The 17,336-nt window shown below is 34.6% G+C and overlaps 1 protein-coding gene across 1 annotated transcript in view; it reads left to right on the top strand.

The window, feature by feature from the left end:
* RYR2 (ryanodine receptor 2) overlaps nt 1-17,336 on the top strand; it is a 578,200-nt gene that overhangs the window by 484,481 nt on the left and 76,383 nt on the right. Inside the window, exons 82-85 of the mRNA XM_068983081.1 lie at nt 1,233-1,332; nt 2,573-2,652; nt 6,746-6,822; nt 7,676-7,749. Coding sequence (XP_068839182.1) covers nt 1,233-1,332; nt 2,573-2,652; nt 6,746-6,822; nt 7,676-7,749 — 331 coding nt within the window. The remainder of the gene's footprint in view (nt 1-1,232; nt 1,333-2,572; nt 2,653-6,745; nt 6,823-7,675; nt 7,750-17,336) is intronic.

The raw sequence follows: 17,336 nt of genomic DNA, 5'->3' as shown, positions 1-17,336 counted from the left end.
CAATTTTGTTTTCGCAGCACGATATTATCAAAGATTTAAGAGACAAATTTGCCAGCCTCGGCGAGAACTCTCTGGTAACAGCATAAATGTCTGTGTTGGTTGCTTTTGATTTAAAGGTTTCTTTTTTCATTTGTTTGAGCCCATTTCTTCCCCCCCTCCTTTTAGTTTACTTTCTTTTTCATATTCTGTAACTAGCAAGCCTTCATTTTTTAAACCTCTTCCATCTTCCAGTGTCTATTTTCCGTACTTTGGATGGAAAGTTTATGGCAGCAAAGCTGTCACTCTGGCTACTTCTGCTGCAGCTCTTCCTGCTCTTAGGTCATATATGTTTTGGCCGTTGTGTTTATGGACATGATACTAATTGACTGTTTCATGTCCCATTGACTAAGCTTCTCTACCACGCCATTTGATGGACGCGCTGTCATAGGGCTCTATGCAACTTTCATTCTGCAACTTATACTGCTTGGTTCCGTCTCAATTCTCCAGCGAACTGAATAGCTCAAGTGAATGATCCTACCAGTCTTGAACTTGCTGTGCCTTTATATTTTATTTTGATTTCCTTCTGTATATTTTCAGTGGTAGTTTAAGTAGAAAAGAATAATCTCCAGCCATTGCTCTTGCAGTACCATGCAGCATCGTTTGTTACCACCTGAGAATACAAAATATAAAGGCACATTGCTTCTTTTATTCTTTGGGGGGAACTGGGGAGATCTGTTATCATAAGTTCACTACTTAGTTGAAGCCTACCTTTTTATCCATATCAGCTTTCAATTTTGCTTAAACTCTAACATGTCCTCAGTTGATGTTTTTCTGTTACTCAGTGATAACTTGCAACTCAAGCCATTTGCTGAGCAGTATCAAGTTATGGCCATGACTTGGGAGATAATTAAAAACATGACAAACTGATGCACAAATGTATCATTCAGAAAGTGCAAGTGTAATAATGAAGTATAGTACTTCAAAAGTATGATACAGGCTTTGGACTAATCCAGTCATTCAAATTAAGAAAATTCATCCTGATAAACAAGTACCAAAAGTCTATCACAAGAAATATAAAGGGAAAAAATCAAGAGCTGACTATGTTAACATCTGTTGAATAACATTGTTGGTGTTGAAATGGTCCATAATGTTGTCATAGAGCCCATATATGAAGAGATGATGAAAATATGGTTTATAGAAAACTACTCTGCTTAATGATAGTCACAACATAAATGGTTGGGATTTGTGTTCAGGAAAAAGAAATGGAAAAGCAAAAGCTTCTATACCAACAAGCCAGGCTGCACGACCGCGGTGCTGCTGAGATGGTGCTGCAGACCATCAGTGCCAGCAAAGGTGAGGCTCATTACCTACCTTGGAAGGGTTGATTCTTCAGACTCTCCTGGGAGCTCCCTTATTTGTATTATACTGATTTATTTAGTCCCTGAATTTCTTGTTTATGATGAAGTCAGGTGAATTCATACAGGCCAACTCTCTTTGCCAGATCCAATGTTAATTATTTTCAATCAGAGTCTTACTGAAAGGTCTATTTTTTCTCTGTTCATTACGTTTTGGAAATTATATTGGGACACAATGCTAACAAACTGATCAGGTAATTCAGGGGTGGGCAAACACTTTCTGTGAGAGGCCAGGTAGTAAATATTTTCAGCTTTTCAAGCCACTGGGGTCTCAGGGGGAACTCTTCAACTCTGCCATAGTGTCTGCCATCTAGAGACAATACATAAACAGTGTGGCCTTGTTTCAGTAAAATTTTATTTACAAAAATAGGTGCCAAGCAGGATGTGGCCCCAGGACCCTTGATATAAATGTTTAGATTTTTAAAGTGAGTCATTTTTAGCAGTTCAAGTGCTATTACATTTTTCAATAGCCAGCCAATTCAAGCTGCTTTTTCTTCCATTAGTAACATCTTCTGTATGAAAACTTTTTATTCTAATTTGAATGGAATGGAAAAGTAATAGTGGATATTAAATACTCCTCTCCAAATATAAGGATCGTTTCATTTCTAAGATAAGTGGAGGTGAATTACATTAAAAATAAAGCATAATATGCTAAATTATAGACAAGTTGGATTTTAAATTTTGTCATTATTGCTTGAATAACTTAAAATTATGACTAGTCATCTTAATAAAGCAATACTACAAACGCATGAAGATGAAAGTGATGAAATGGAAATCATAAAAGTTGCTCAAACATACTTGAGGGAGGAAGGAGAAAATTTTAAGTGGCTTATGTTCATTTCAATATTATTTTATTACACATGAATAGTTTTAAATTTTAATAATTTTAAGTATCAGTATTTCAAAATCATTTGTTTCTACCTGTTCTTTTTTTCTGTTTTCTCATGTAATTTCAGTTCATGGACATATTACACAGAATTTAGTAAAAACATTGATGGCAAAATATGCATTATGACTCTTTAATTTTTTTTTTGGTGTAAAAGTCAGTCTGTCCTCCTCCACCATGATACACATTTGTAGGAAGCTGATAAGGACTTTAAAAGTGCACATTTTGAGATATAATTGGTTAATGTAGCAAGTGAAGAGATACAAGGAGCGCTATATTTTGTATTTTTAAGGTGAAACTGGACCCATGGTGGCTGCTACTTTGAAACTTGGAATTGCTATCTTAAATGGAGGAAACTCTACAGTACAGCAGGTATGTCATGAAGCCTTTCACATAACGTGCTTTTCAAATAGATGGACCATATAGTCATCCTGTTGAACAATCATCCTAAAAGAACAATTGGTTGTACATTTGTTTCACTTTCTATGTAAAATATGTCTTTATTTTATGGTCTTCTCCTAGTATCCAGATATCTTCTAGTTAGCACAAAAAACACAGCTTCTAGGTACAACAATAGATAATATTTCTCTTTAGAAGTCTGAAGTCATGTCTTATGGTGTTATTTGCAATGCTGCATTTCATGTGACTAAGTCAGCATAAAGCAGCTGTTTGGTTTTAATAGTGAAATATAAATATCCTTACCTAGGCAGCCTAGTTTGGAAACATGTCTTATAGTGTTATATCTCCTATAAATTGACTCTTGAGATTTTGTTAGTATGAAGCTGGCTCCTGGGTTAACATGTAAATAGGATGCACTGTTCAGAATTTTTTCTAGTTATAAATCTTTCCATTCTCCTAAAATAAGGTAAAATCACTTCCCAACCAAGTTTTATAACTATATTCAGTTTGAAAGTTAGATGTTATCAGGACTGGGGATTTGATAATGCAATGTCTCTATACAACTGAATGCAAAGATCTGTAAGTTTGTTAGAATAAGAGTATCTGAGTGACTTACTATAAATAATAAATGCGAGAGAGTGTGTGGAGAGAAAGGAACCCTCCTACACTGTTGGTAGGAACGTAAATTGGTACAACCACTATGAACAGTATGTACAGTACGGAGGGTCTTCAGAGAACTAAAAATAGATTAAGATATAATCCAGCAACCCTACTCCTGGACATGTATTCAGAACAAACTGTAATTGAAAAAGAAGCATGTATTACTATGTTCATAGCAGCACAATTTACAATAGCTAAAACATGGAAACAACTTAAATGCCCCTTGACATATGAATGGATAAGTAAGAAGTGGTACATATACACAATGGAATAATACTCAGCCATTAAAAAGAATGAAATAATGCCATGATACTCACATCAGCATGGATACAACTAGAGGTTTCCATAAGGAGTGAAGCACCTCAGAAAGAGAAAGACAAACACCATATTTCACTTATATATGAAATCTAAAATATTCCACAAACAGAGTGAAAACAGACTCACAGATGTAGAGACTTGTGGTTACCAAGGGGGAGGAGAGTAGGGGAGGAAATAGAAATTGGGATTAGAAGATGCAGTCTACCATATACAGAGTGGATAACCAACACCATCCTACTCTATAGCACAGGGGACTGTATTCACTATCCTGCAATAAACCGTAATGGAAAAGAATATAAAACAAAGGGATGTGTATGTATAACTGGGTCTCTTTGCTATATAGCAAAAATTAATACAACACTGTAAATCAAGTTTACTTCACTAAAATATTTATATATATATATATTTTTTTTTTTTTTTTTTTTGAGTGACTTAGAAAAAAAAACCAGGAACAGACTGACAAGCATGTACTGCATGACTCTGGGGGCACACCTGACGGTGTGGCTCTGAGCACAGAAAAGCTTCTTATGCTCATTGAAAACCAAAAATATAATATAAACTTCAGATTGTGTTATTCTAAAACTAAGACCTCTTATTTTTATATCTTGGCTTCTATATGAGAAAGAACAGTTGATGAACAGGGAACTAATAACTATTCTTTCTTGGCTAAGTATTAGTGAGGCAGGTAAAGGGCTTCTCTCATTGAAGGAAAGGAAGGCTAGTGAGAACCTTAGAATGTTTGACTTCAAGTTGTTGTGAACCCCAGAATCACTAAGGTGGGAATCACTACAGTGGGGCAAAGCCATGAATATGCTCCAAGAAGACCTTGGAGTCTAAGAAAAGAAAAACAGAAGATTTTGACGGCCTCTTTTGGATTGGCTAAGTTTTGAACTAGGTGAAGTATTGAGGTGGCCAAAAAGTTCATTTGGGATTTTCTGTAATATCTTATAGGAAAATATGAACAATATTTTTGGCCAAACTAGTATAGAAGAACTGAAAAATTCATCTTTACCTTGTTCTCAAATTGTGTGCTTTTTTACTGTAAATATAATCATACCATGTTATAATTGGACTGAAATCTCTGGCCTCTTCTTGGTGTAATGTTTATAAGTGCACGAAGTAAAATTACACAGGTTGACAAAAGAAATAAAGTATTTTAAAATGTGGTTATCAAAATGTTATGTAACAGGGGTTTTTTTAAGTTGTGTATTTCCTTATGAATTCATTAAGCAAAAGATCTAGTGCTTAGTCTAATAATTATTGAGAACAAAAGATTAAATACTTTTAAGTAGCTATAACAACTGTAATGTGATAGGAAAATATCCAAAATCTTTATTGGTAACAAAATCATAGCCATTATTAATCCTACTTGTGTTTGTTGCTTAGATTACTTGTTGAAAGGAATGCTAAATTTCAGTTAGAATTTAATAAAAATAAAAGTGAATTTTTTTCCTATCCAATTTACAGATTTTCTTTTTTGATTTCCATAGTAAAAGACTATATGACTTTTTTAAAATATAAGGACAAATAAAGAAAACTTACCTAATCTCTCCACAATACTGATCAAGAAATAGTTTCCCTTAGCTTATGTATTACTTCAAAAGATCTTAATTTTATATATATATATATATATATATATCTCCAGAATCCTTTGAGTCAAAAGGAGAGATGATGTGATAAATATCATGTAATAATTATAATTATTACATGATATTTACATGATATGATATCATGTAATAAATATACTCATTGTATGTATAGATCTTTTCATTTTCTCTCTAAACCTTCAGATATACCTTCTTTTGTCATATAAGCCATGTTCATTTTGTTTTAAAAGACCGATGATTAATAACTTCTTCATGTTAATTATACCAGTAAGTTATCACACACACACATACACCCCCAAAACAGCTATGTTGTTATATGTCTGTATTTGTATGTATCTACGCATGTTTAGGTGTATCCATATGTGTGCAAACACACACACACACTACTCTTTGTGTGTGTGTATGTAGCCTTCACATATTTAGTTTTATATTGCCTTTAACTCCATTTCTGGAAAAAGATTACTTACCACCATTTTAACTGCTTAGCTGAGTCCTGTCTAAATAGCACTGATAGTAGGAATTGTTCCCCTCTATTTAAGATTCAGAGAAGAGCAGTGACTTTATTTTCTTAGTGTTTCTCTTATCATCTTGAATGTACTTCTTATTTGAAACCTCCAGCACATCCTATTCACATTCAAAGTAGCTGTTTCTCTATGGCATGTAACAATATACTCACAGCAATGCATTGTGTTAGTACTTTTTACATTTATGTTTAGCCAGTATGTTGACTACAGAATCTGAACATCATTCTGAGAACAGAGGAGAAAAATTAATAGTCAAATGATTCCCACCATTCCTTGAGTTTAGAGACCATGGTAATGGAAACTGAATTTCTGTCTTAGCAGCATACGGTAGTTAGAGCTCTTGGATGACTGCTTTTTAAGGAGCTCACTTTTTTTTTTTAATTAATCTGTTTATCTTAATTGGAGGCTAATTACTTTACCAAATTGTGGTGATTTTTGCCATACATCAACATGAATCAGCCATGGGTATACATGTGTCCCCCGTCCTGAACCCCCCTCCCACCGCCCTCCCCACCCCATCCCTCTGGGTTGTCCCAGAGCACCAGCTTTGAGTGCCCTGCGTCATGCATCAAACTTGCACTGGAGCTCACTTTTGTAGTGAAATCTGTGAGTAGCATTCAGATGGGCCTTCTTCCCAGTAAACTTGAACTATCTGAATCTCCAAATACTTACAGAGTGACTTGAAGAGAACTAAGGGTACTGTTTCCCCTGATATTTATGCTGCTCCTGGTGTTTTGTAAGGCAGCTCCCTTGTTCCAAGCCATGGGTATGTCCTGCTGCACAGGTACAGAAACGTGCAAGCCTCTTGATGTGACATGCGTGTCACTATTTCATGGTCATGTTTGTATGGACTGATATTTTTTATCTTTATTTTAGCAGAGAATGTTTTGTTGTTTCTTATTTAACAAAAAATAAGATTTATGTTCAGTGACCATGTGGTTTATCTATTTTCTGCAGAAAATGCTTGACTACCTCAAGGAGAAAAAGGACGTGGGCTTCTTTCAGAGCCTGGCTGGCCTGATGCAGTCCTGCAGGTAAGCACCTGCCCTCCTTGCTTTAGTTCCACTCAGTGGTTGTATCTTCAAAAGTACTTGTTTTACATTACTGACAGTACTTATACACAGAAAATTTTTTTATTGAAACAACTTTTTAAATTTAATTTTTATTGGAGTATATAGTTGTTTTAGAATGTTGTGTTCACAGAAGATTTTTTTAATGGTAAAGCACACTTTCAAGTGGGGCAAAAATGTGCAAGTGTCTTATATTCTGTCTTGCTGTTAAATGTTAGTAATGTCTTCATTACTAACTTGTTCCATGATAATAATGTTTTAAAATAGTCTTCCTTGTGCTTAAATAGGGACCTTGGAGAATTAATGTATATTCTCCATATTTGAAAATGAATACTATATGATTTTTGAAAACCATAAAATTCCATTTCATTTTATCTGTGAGCCTTGAGATCACGTCTCATCTTCCCTACAGTGATCCTTAACCAACTAATTTATGATCATTTTGTAGTTTTTACAGTATTTAAAATCATTCAGATAGCATTTGACTAAAGAACCTGACACGTACTTAATGTGAGAAGCTATTCCAACTGGAAAAACATGATTATTATAATTATATTTCAGTATGCCTGCTGACTCTGTAATGTTCTCTCAAGTTGAAACCCATTTATGCCAGATACTTGACTTTCACATGGATCATTTCTGTGTGGCCCCTGGAGAGGTAGTCTGCTACGAAAACACACTATTGGTAGACATTGAGTCAGGGTATGTTTTCAATGCATAATAACATTTGGTTCTCACTTCATGATGTACATTTGCCCTTCTGAAGAAAGGAAAGGTTCTGTTAGTCCTCTAAATGTTTTTCTCCCTGTTATTGCAGCGTCCTCGACCTAAATGCATTTGAGCGGCAAAACAAAGCTGAAGGACTTGGGATGGTGACTGAGGAAGGATCAGGTACTGCTCACTTAAATTAAAAAGATCACCTGTCCCCACTTCTTCCCTGAAATTACCTTTCCAATACAGAGAGATGTGAGGTTATCTAAATGGACACCGTGCTTATGTGACTCATTTAAAAGTTCATAGTTAGACACCCATGTAGGTCACATCCAAGACCCCAGACCTAACCTTCCATGTTGGTAATTGACTCCTTTTTATTCCAGACACACTGTCTGTGACTTTTCCCCTAGCTGGGTAGTAGATAAAGAACCCTTATCAGAGAATTATATCTAAAATCATAAAGTGCATGGATGAGCCAAATTAGAAAATGTTTGACTTCCTTTGGCCATTTTAGCAAACTGTCAGGTTTCTAGATTCTGTCTCCTTAGGATAGTAATGCTTTCAGAGCCTTCAGGCCATCAGTATTCTTACTTCACTATCCCTTTTAGCTCAGTTATTCTTCTATTTGATAAATCCATATGTCTTTGCAAGTACAAATTGTTTAAGAAAATAAATTAAAAAGTAATTTTTGTGTTTAAATAACTTTGATCATTTAATGTACATGTGCATAAAAATAACCCACATAATAGAGTTTTTCTGTCTTTAAATAGATGTATAAACTAGAAAATTTAGCACACTGTGCATTTAAAGCAGAAATAATTGTTCCTTCACATTCATTTTGGTATCTATTAAGAAAAAATTATCTTCTCTATTTTTGGTTTTGATTTGTTTTTATTATTTTGTGTTTGATTTTTAAATTATTTTACTTTGAGTAAGGCCCCATGTGTTTATCTGTTTTTGTTTGTTTTGTCTGGTTTGGACTTGTCATCTTATCAATGTATTATTAGTTTTAGAACATTGGGTCTTCTAAAAAACTACGCTTACTGCAAAAAAAATAAATTTTCTCCCCTCTGCCATTGGTATTCTGCTTGCCTTTCTGAAATATTTTAGAATAAACAAATCTTTCTAGTTATCTCTGTATATTTTTGTTCTCACAATAGGAAAAATAATTTAGTTGCATTTTTCTTCCTGTATTTTAAAGATGATCATTTATACATATTCTAATGCTGCTGCTTCTATATCACCTATGTAATTTTATTTTCTGCTTGGCATTTGAATGTAGAAGTTCAGACATCAAGTTAATACTTGATTATTATTGGTTATTTAATTGGGTTAGCTACCTTCAGGAAAAATCACCAGCAGAATTCTGAACTTACTTAGATATTCTGAAAAGGAACATCAAGCTAAATATCTTCGTTACTAACATTTGTGTCACCAGTTACAACTCCTGGCCTATTGGACCTGTCTGGAGAATTCAGAGCCACTATAAAGCCCACATCCCATTAACTGCATTGCCTTTAAGGTCTCACAGAAGTCCTAGGGTTTTTCCAGCTATAAAGTGCCTAAAAATGAGTCAGTCCTCTATGTAAAGTCTGACTTCCCTGTTTTGGAATTAGAAATCAATTTTATTTTCCCCTGCAGTTTTTACCTAATGTACCAGAGGTTCTGAACATAATTCTATTCATCGTTCTGTGTCACTCTTTATATCAGCTCCCACAAAGAAATAGTGACCACACAGGTGTATTTTCCTGGCCTCCTAGACTTTTATCAACCAGATATGGATTGGAATAACACCTGTGAGTCCCAATTCAGAAATAACTTGATAAGAACAGCCACCCTGATGTAAGAATTAGTTCTGTCTCTCAATATGAGATTGGTTTGGTTAGTTTATTCTTTTTAAAGATGCACACAAAAGTTATTGCCCAAATAGATTAACACGTTTATATTTTATTTCCTTACAAACAGCAAAACAAAAACAATGTCTCAACTTCTTTTCTTTTTCCCCATTTCCTTTCCTTTCAACAACTGTCCATGTATATTCTCCCTTCCTCAGTCATCACTCATGAGCGTGGTAATTATTAAAAATCAACTGCCTTTTCTTTATTTGCTCCTTTATTTGTTGTTAGCTTGATGTATAGTCTTGATAGTGACAGTTTTTGTGTGTTTTTCCTTTTCCAGACCATTTTAGCAAGTAGATTATTTATTTTTCATCATTATGCATCCTTTTACTTTTAAAACTTATGTATCAAGCTTTCCTTTTTTTTTTTTCCTTCCTATGAGGATGTGTAGTTATTAACATAGTAGACGTGAAGGGGCAACAAGCATTTAAATGATGGTTTTGGATTGGTTTGGTTCTGTTCTTTCATTTAAAAGAAGTTCTGGTGGACCCAGTGTTTGCAACTATTGTGTAAATGATTGAATGTGTGCAATAGTTTCCCTGTGGCGTTTCTGTTTTGGACATACTGTGGCTTTATGGCTGCACCAAGTGGTGCATGGGAAAATCAAAGCTGATCCAGGGTGGGTGGTGAATGGTAGAGTCTCCTTTTAGCCATTGGACTCTTCCAGTTCACTTCCAACTATTAAGAGATTTACAGTTTTTCTCTATGCCTTTGAAAATATCATATATTAAAAACCTTCTAACATGAAATGAACTTTCATTCTTGAGATCAAATTTAAAGAACACTAGTAACAGTAGCAAGTATTTACTCTTCAGGCTAGCATAATAACAAAGATGGCATTGATATTGCAAGGTAGTCTCTAAAAGGCATGACATATGATGGTGATAAAGAAGGGATGAGATTTTCTTGAACAGTATTTTGTGTGTCAGCACGGCTTCAGAGATTAAGTTGTGCTTTCTCAATACACACTGCTGCCTGCATCAAGAGGCCTCTTAGGAGACCGTGCAATGACAACTCATTGGCTCTAATGATTACGATACTATTTCCCAGATTGAGAACACCTATACTGACTCTATCTTTGGCATATTTAAAAAATTTTTGTTATGTGGCCATTCTTTTAAAGATTCTGCAACTATTAAGAAAAGCATGTACCCTTATAGGAGAAAGAACCTAGGTCATCCCTCTTGGAAAATGTAGAAAAGACTGAAAAATCTGAATCCGTTAGTGATCTCATTGCTTCAGAGCTTGAGGCTTACGCAGTATAAGCTCAGGACTGAGAAAATAATCTGATAGATCCAAATCGCCATCCTAACCAGTTGTCTTTATTAAGCTAAGTCTGTTCCTGATGATGAAATGACCATAAATTATATCACTATGGAAAATGTGTTACTTAAATACATGAACTTTTTCATACCCATGACTTTCCCATGGTGTTTTCCCTGTTTTATAAATAGAGTGAGGCAAAGTGAGATTCTATGGCTTGTCCAGGGTCACACAGCAATGTGGCAGGATCAAGGCTAAAATGCAGGCATTCTTTCTCTCTTTAGTTTGCCAATTCCACAAGCCAATCCCCTTTCCTGGGGATTATTTTGTGTAGTAGTCTAGTAGTCTGGGGGACTTATTTTGTGTCCAGTACGTTGGCTTAGGTTAAAATTATTGGCTCCCTAATGTCTCCCTTCAAAGGAACCCTTCTGTTGCCAATTTTTGAATCCACTGTTAAGTTTAAATACCACTTTTAAGCTTTTTATGATTACACATGATATTCCCCATCTGGGTTGAGATAAGATTAGGAAATACATGCTCCTTCAAGGTTTGTATACAGCTGTCCCTCGATATCGGAGGGATTGGTTCCAGGACCCTCTTCCTGCCCACAGATGCTCAAGTCCCTTATATAAAATGGCATAGCATGGTCATACCTCTGTTCCACAAATACAGGACAGCTGTGTAAGACTATCAGACTAATTGTTGATATTCCTTTTTCTATACTGTCATTGTCATGTAAGTTTGCCATGTATCCTTATCCCACCTTATTAAATTTCCCTCATTTCTCTTGGGTTGGCAAAAAGTCCTACCTGGTTTTTCCATAACATCTCACAGAAAAACCTGAGGGAACTTTTTGGCCCACTCAATACAAAAGTCTGGACTTGCCGCTTGTTAAAAAAAAAAAAAAATCTTCAGATGTGTTTAGATTTTGTGATGTGCTCAGTGTTGTCTTCTCTGTATATTTTTTAGTCCTATATGTTTTATTTTACTATATGAAATGAAGTTCAAAACCAAAAACTTCTATGAATTTTTGAAATTTCATTCCATCCTTGGATTTTTGATTTGTTTCTCCTCAGTAACATTTATCCTCATTACAAATTCATGATGAGCTTGAAAGTGCAATTTTTCTTCTTTCAAACATTTTCTTGGAATACAGTTGAAGACACTGCATTATATTTTTAATCATTTTGCAGGGATCCTTGACTTCATAAACAAGTTAAAATTTGGAAGCTGATCCGATTCCTCAGAAATTGTTTGATTTTCTAAAATGTTATATAAAACATTAATACAAGTTAAGCTTCTTCCATTTCCACCTGTATTTGGTAATGTGTTGCGTGGAGGTTCTTGCCTATATATTTATAATGACCTCATGAAGTCTATGTGAAGTTGAGTGAAAAGGTTTCCTTTTAATTAATTAATCAAAAGGATAATTGTAGCAATATTTAAATATTGACCACCCTAATTTTTTTTAGTGTTTTTCGTGCTTAATTATTTATTGGCTATCTTCCACCCCAGATTGTCCCAAGGGTACTTTCCCACATGGAATCCAGTAGATCCTGGTATCCATCTGGATCCTAACTATATTACTCTTCCATTCCCGTGTAAATATTCTCTTCAAGGAAAGCCTATGGTTCATGGCACTAAATAGGTTTTTCTTAAACATCCTTGCATAGTTTTTAAACTTTGAAGCACTCATTTAAAATTGAGTTGCTATTACGTGCTAGATACTGTCCTAGACATTGGATTTATATAGGAAATCCAGAGTATTGTGTAGAGAGACTTGTAAATAAGCAACTTCAGAGCAATGCCCTCTGTTTAAAAGAAAATTGAGTTGATAGAGCTGGGGGAAGTATATCATCATAGATGTAACACACAGCCTGAAGTAGAAGTTTATCTGGATAAGAAGGCAAAGAAAAGCATCCCAGTGAAAGAGATCCCCATATGCCAAGTTTAAGGTAGGGAGCATATGGGAGAACAGTAACTAACCTGGTGTCATTGAAAAGAAATGAACTCACTAGAGGATGAAAGGCAGTTTGTGGGAGACCCTAAAGGACCTTCTTTACCCTAACAGGGAACTTGCACTTTCTTTCTGAGACCTTGGAGAGCCATTATATAAGTAACACTTCTGTGATATTATGTTTGTGTGTTGATTCACTTGGAATCTAAATTCCCACATTCATTCTTCAAAATGCTTCCAGTAGAATCTACTAACTAAAATTCACAGATTTCTCATTCTCAGTAGTGCTAGCATACCAAATAGACTCTCTCTCTCTCTCTCTATATATATATATATATATACATATATATATTTCAGCTAAAAAAAAAAGGAAAAAAATGAAGAGAGAAGGCTATAAGAAAAACAATCTGAAATCATGTTTGAAAGCAAAAAATTTTTTTCTCCACTGCTAGCCTTTAATTTTATTATCCATATTATCTATTATCTAATTTATTTCATAGAGTGGTCATTTTTATTATCTAGGAATGCATTTTATGCATGGTATTAGGTTGTTACCTTAGTTTAAATAAATGCATTTAATCAAATTATAACTGATTTATTATATTCACAACCCACTGGAATTTCTTCAAGCCATTAAAACTTCACATTGATTCCTATTGTGCTTTGCATATTTCAAAGCAGTTGAACTTGTTTGAACCAATTTGATTCTCGCAGCAGCCCAATGAATTATGGAAGTCAGGAGATTGTTAAGTCCCATATCAAAATAATGAAAAAAGAGTCAGAAAGGTGAATTGATTTTTCCAAAGCCACATGTCTAAAATATGGTTTTCCCTGGGTTCTAAAATTGAAAACAAGTTAGGAGTCCACAATTTAAGATAAACAATAGGCAAAATGATTGTTAGTCAAAGATTGATTACTGCTGTGAACTTTATGAAGTGGAGGAACTATGACACCCTGCATTTAGAGAGACCATACAGTATAGAAGTTACCTGTTTGTTGCCTGACTGTGACCTTCTTGAGGTTAGGAATTGTGTCCATTAGTCTTTTTTATCCCCAGCATCTCACAAAGTGCCTAGCACACAGGGGACATGTAATGAGTGTTTCTTGAAGTTTACTGAATTCAAGTCTTTTACTTGTTAATAGCTCTACGACAGTAGTCAAGTTACTTAATTTCTCAGTTGTTTCCCAAACCACAAAATGGGGTCATATCACCTCATTTTAGGATTATTGCAAACATGAAATGAAATGATGAGAAAATATGTCTAGCACAATGCCTAGCACACTAGAGTCACTAACTAAATGCTAGCTATAAATCCAGTTTCAAGTTTTTTATTCTTGGAGAATTCCCTGGTGACCCAGTAGTTAGGACTCTGTGCTCCCACTACAGGGGGCAGGAGTTTGATCCCTGATCGGGGAATTAAGATCCCCAAAGCCACAAAACATGACCAAATGAATAAATTATAATTTTTTTATTCTTTACTATTTGAGTTGTAATATTATTTAAGCAGCTATATTTAGATCATTTAAGCAATGATACTAAACCTACACACATGGAATTAAATACCTAACTTTTAACTATTTAAAAGTATTTTTAGCCTTTATCCTTCAGTTTTTCCGTATACAAAGTAAATACTTAAGTTCTCTAAAGATCTGTGATCAGAATTATTTCCCCCATGAGAATGGGGGCTCTTGAGATCCACTTAACAGTAGATTTTAGGGAATTGTTCAATGCAGCCAGTCCCATGTTTCATACTACTCACTTTTTTATCTCCACATTATAGAGATATTAACATAGCAAGACCCTACAACACTGGAGATCTTAGTCTTCTGGAGTCTATTGATGCTTATGCAATTGTTTATATATTTAATAGTCTTTTTATTTATTTCACTAATTTTAGTAACAGTTATTGATAATTATTAACAATTAAATCTTTTCTGAAGCTAGGTCTGCAAATGTTGAGCTATATCTATGGACACTCTAAGTAAAAACAACTTTGTTCTAATTGAACTTAAGCAAAACTTTGTGTACTTTTTTATTAATTGATAAACCATTTGGGAGTAGAAAAGCCTTTTAAAGTATTTTAATTTTATTAAATCTCTAAAAGAGGAATCACTTTTTATTGGTAGCTTGAATAAATAAAGTCTACCTAATATTATTTTCAGGTGAAAATTTATATTTTTTATAATATTTGGTCCGTTAAAATTAAGGCAACTTTTTGAAAATATAAACATTCTTAACACCTAAGTTCACATAACTGTAGGGATGTTGTTATCACATAGGGATGTTGTTCCCATCTTTATTTAGTGTCATTGCCACTGTTCCTAATAATATTAACCTTTCTACAATTGATAAAAAAAAAAAAGGGTCAGATAGATTACGTAGAGCCAGTGAGGTATACAGTATACATTTTCCATTCATTTTATAGATGAGAAACCTAAAGCACAAGAAACAAACTCATCATCACAACAGTATTGAAATAACTTTCCCCTTTATTTCAGAGTTAGACATGATAAGCCCTTTATAATTGAAAACAAAACCAAAGGAGTGCCCTTCACAATAGCTACATTTGGCCATCATGCAGCTATTGCAAATAAAATATTGAAAATGTAAGAGCACTTTCAACTGCATTTTACTCCATTTCGTTATTTCTTATTAACCTTAGTTTCCATCTTACAATGGAATTTCTTTTGCGCACATCCCAAAATAGACTGGTGCTCCTACCTTCTGCAGACATAAAGCCATCCTCCATCTTTGTTCCTGCACCACCTACAGGCAGCATGGGCAATGGCAGCATTTTAATCAGATAGGAATGTATTCATGAGCCAGCAGTACCCTAGTCAATGACCTGGTACCGCCTGATGGCAAATGAAGGCTTGACCTGCCCCCTTTCCCCTCCCTTCTCTCTCTTGTTCTGCTGTGTGCAGCGTGTCCACCGTAAGTGAAGTCACTTGTGTGTGTTTTGGTGTACAGTCTAAAAGATACTGTGCATGCCGACAAAAAGTAAAATGTTACGTTATAAATTAATGTGCATTGTACAGAACATTTCTAGGTACACTGGTAGACTACATGTTAATTTATTTCAGTCTTAACTTTTCTGAATACTTTCTACCAGGGGTTACTTATTCCACATTGAAGTTATGAAGATTGATAGTATGTCCTTGGTTTTATTGATTCAATTTTCTGAAAATTGAAAAACAAAACATTTTAGATGGGTTCAACAAGGAAAAAGTCAATAAGTCTGTGTTAATAACTCATAATATTTTGATTTAAATATCATTTTAAAGTATCTTTATGAAATGATACAAAGTGTCATCAGTGAAGAGTTTAGTTTGTTTATTAGTCTAGACTGTTCCTTTTTTCCTATCCTGTCATGAATGTAAACACTGAGAAATGGGCTTATCAGCCATGTATTGAGATTCAAAACAACACACATTTAAACATTTAGATTTGCCATGTCACATTTATAGACATGGTGATCTTAGTTTGGTCACCAAATATCATATCTTGCAGGCTCATAGGGAAACCAGTACAGTGATTTTATGTACTTTTTTTAATGTTTATATTAGTTTTCAAAATGGTTTTGCTTCCTAACCCTCCCATTATATGAAGCCTCTCACTTTGAAAGTCACAGACTGCAGACTGGTAAGTCCATCACTTCTCTATCATTATGATCATTCATAATTTCAGTTATAGTAAACACATGATCATTGCATAGTTTTCTTTCCTAGCCCAAAGTATTTCCAGTCTGAAAAGTTATTATTATTATTTTTTAAATACATGAGTATATTCATTCACTTGCCAAACTACATTTGTATGTTTTTTGTCATTTTGCTTTCTAAACAAATTGAGATTCCAGAGCATACACTCATAATGTTGACAGTGCTTTTTTCATGGACACTCAGTGCTTTTAAACTCAGCTTTCATTTGTGTGGTGCTGGTTTTTTGTTTGTTTCCTTCTCTGTGTTTTTGCTTTCAGAGTAACTTGTGATCAAGGTACATTTATATTGAAATAGAGCTGAAATATCTGAGCCCTTTCCTAAGGCTTCATCCTGGCCCCCGACACGTGTAGGTAGTGTTGAATGATGCAGAACACCTCCAATGGCTAAGATGTCCTCCTTTGCACGTTGCTTTGTTAGCGTTAGCTCTCTTAGCCAGAGTCAGCAAAGTCTTTCTTTTGGTTTGGTATTTGGAGTTAGGTCCGCTTACCAGTTCTTCCACCTCTGGAAGGAATGCTACAACCAATGAGCGCTCTATTTGGACAAGCTCATGAGAGAATTCATTGAAATGAGTTAAGAAACATTTTCTAGTCATTTGGAATTTTCACAGAAATCCCTTAATTAATATGTGAATACAAGAAACTTATAGCCCTGTTTTATGTATATATCGAACGCCTTTGTATTGAAACATTTGGTCAGACTCTAGAAACAAAGCAGATTTAACTTCCATATTTGTAAGAGATGCAGAGATCCTACACAAAAAGAAAGATAGAAAGGGGGGAAAACTTCAAATCTCTATAAACCTCTTCAGGTTGTTTCTAAAATGTTGCCAAACCCATGCTGCTACTTTTAACAGAGAGAGATCTGAGTTTTTAAGAGTCAAATGTTCTTTTCTTACCAAGAAAAAGTGCATCTATCTGTCAAGCGCA

This window comes from Capricornis sumatraensis, chromosome 10, assembly GCF_032405125.1.
Source record: "Capricornis sumatraensis isolate serow.1 chromosome 10, serow.2, whole genome shotgun sequence".
NCBI classification, from domain to species: domain Eukaryota; kingdom Metazoa; phylum Chordata; class Mammalia; order Artiodactyla; family Bovidae; genus Capricornis; species Capricornis sumatraensis.
The sequence above is the reverse complement of the archived record's forward strand: the minus strand, read 5'-3'. Positions and strand labels throughout refer to the sequence as shown.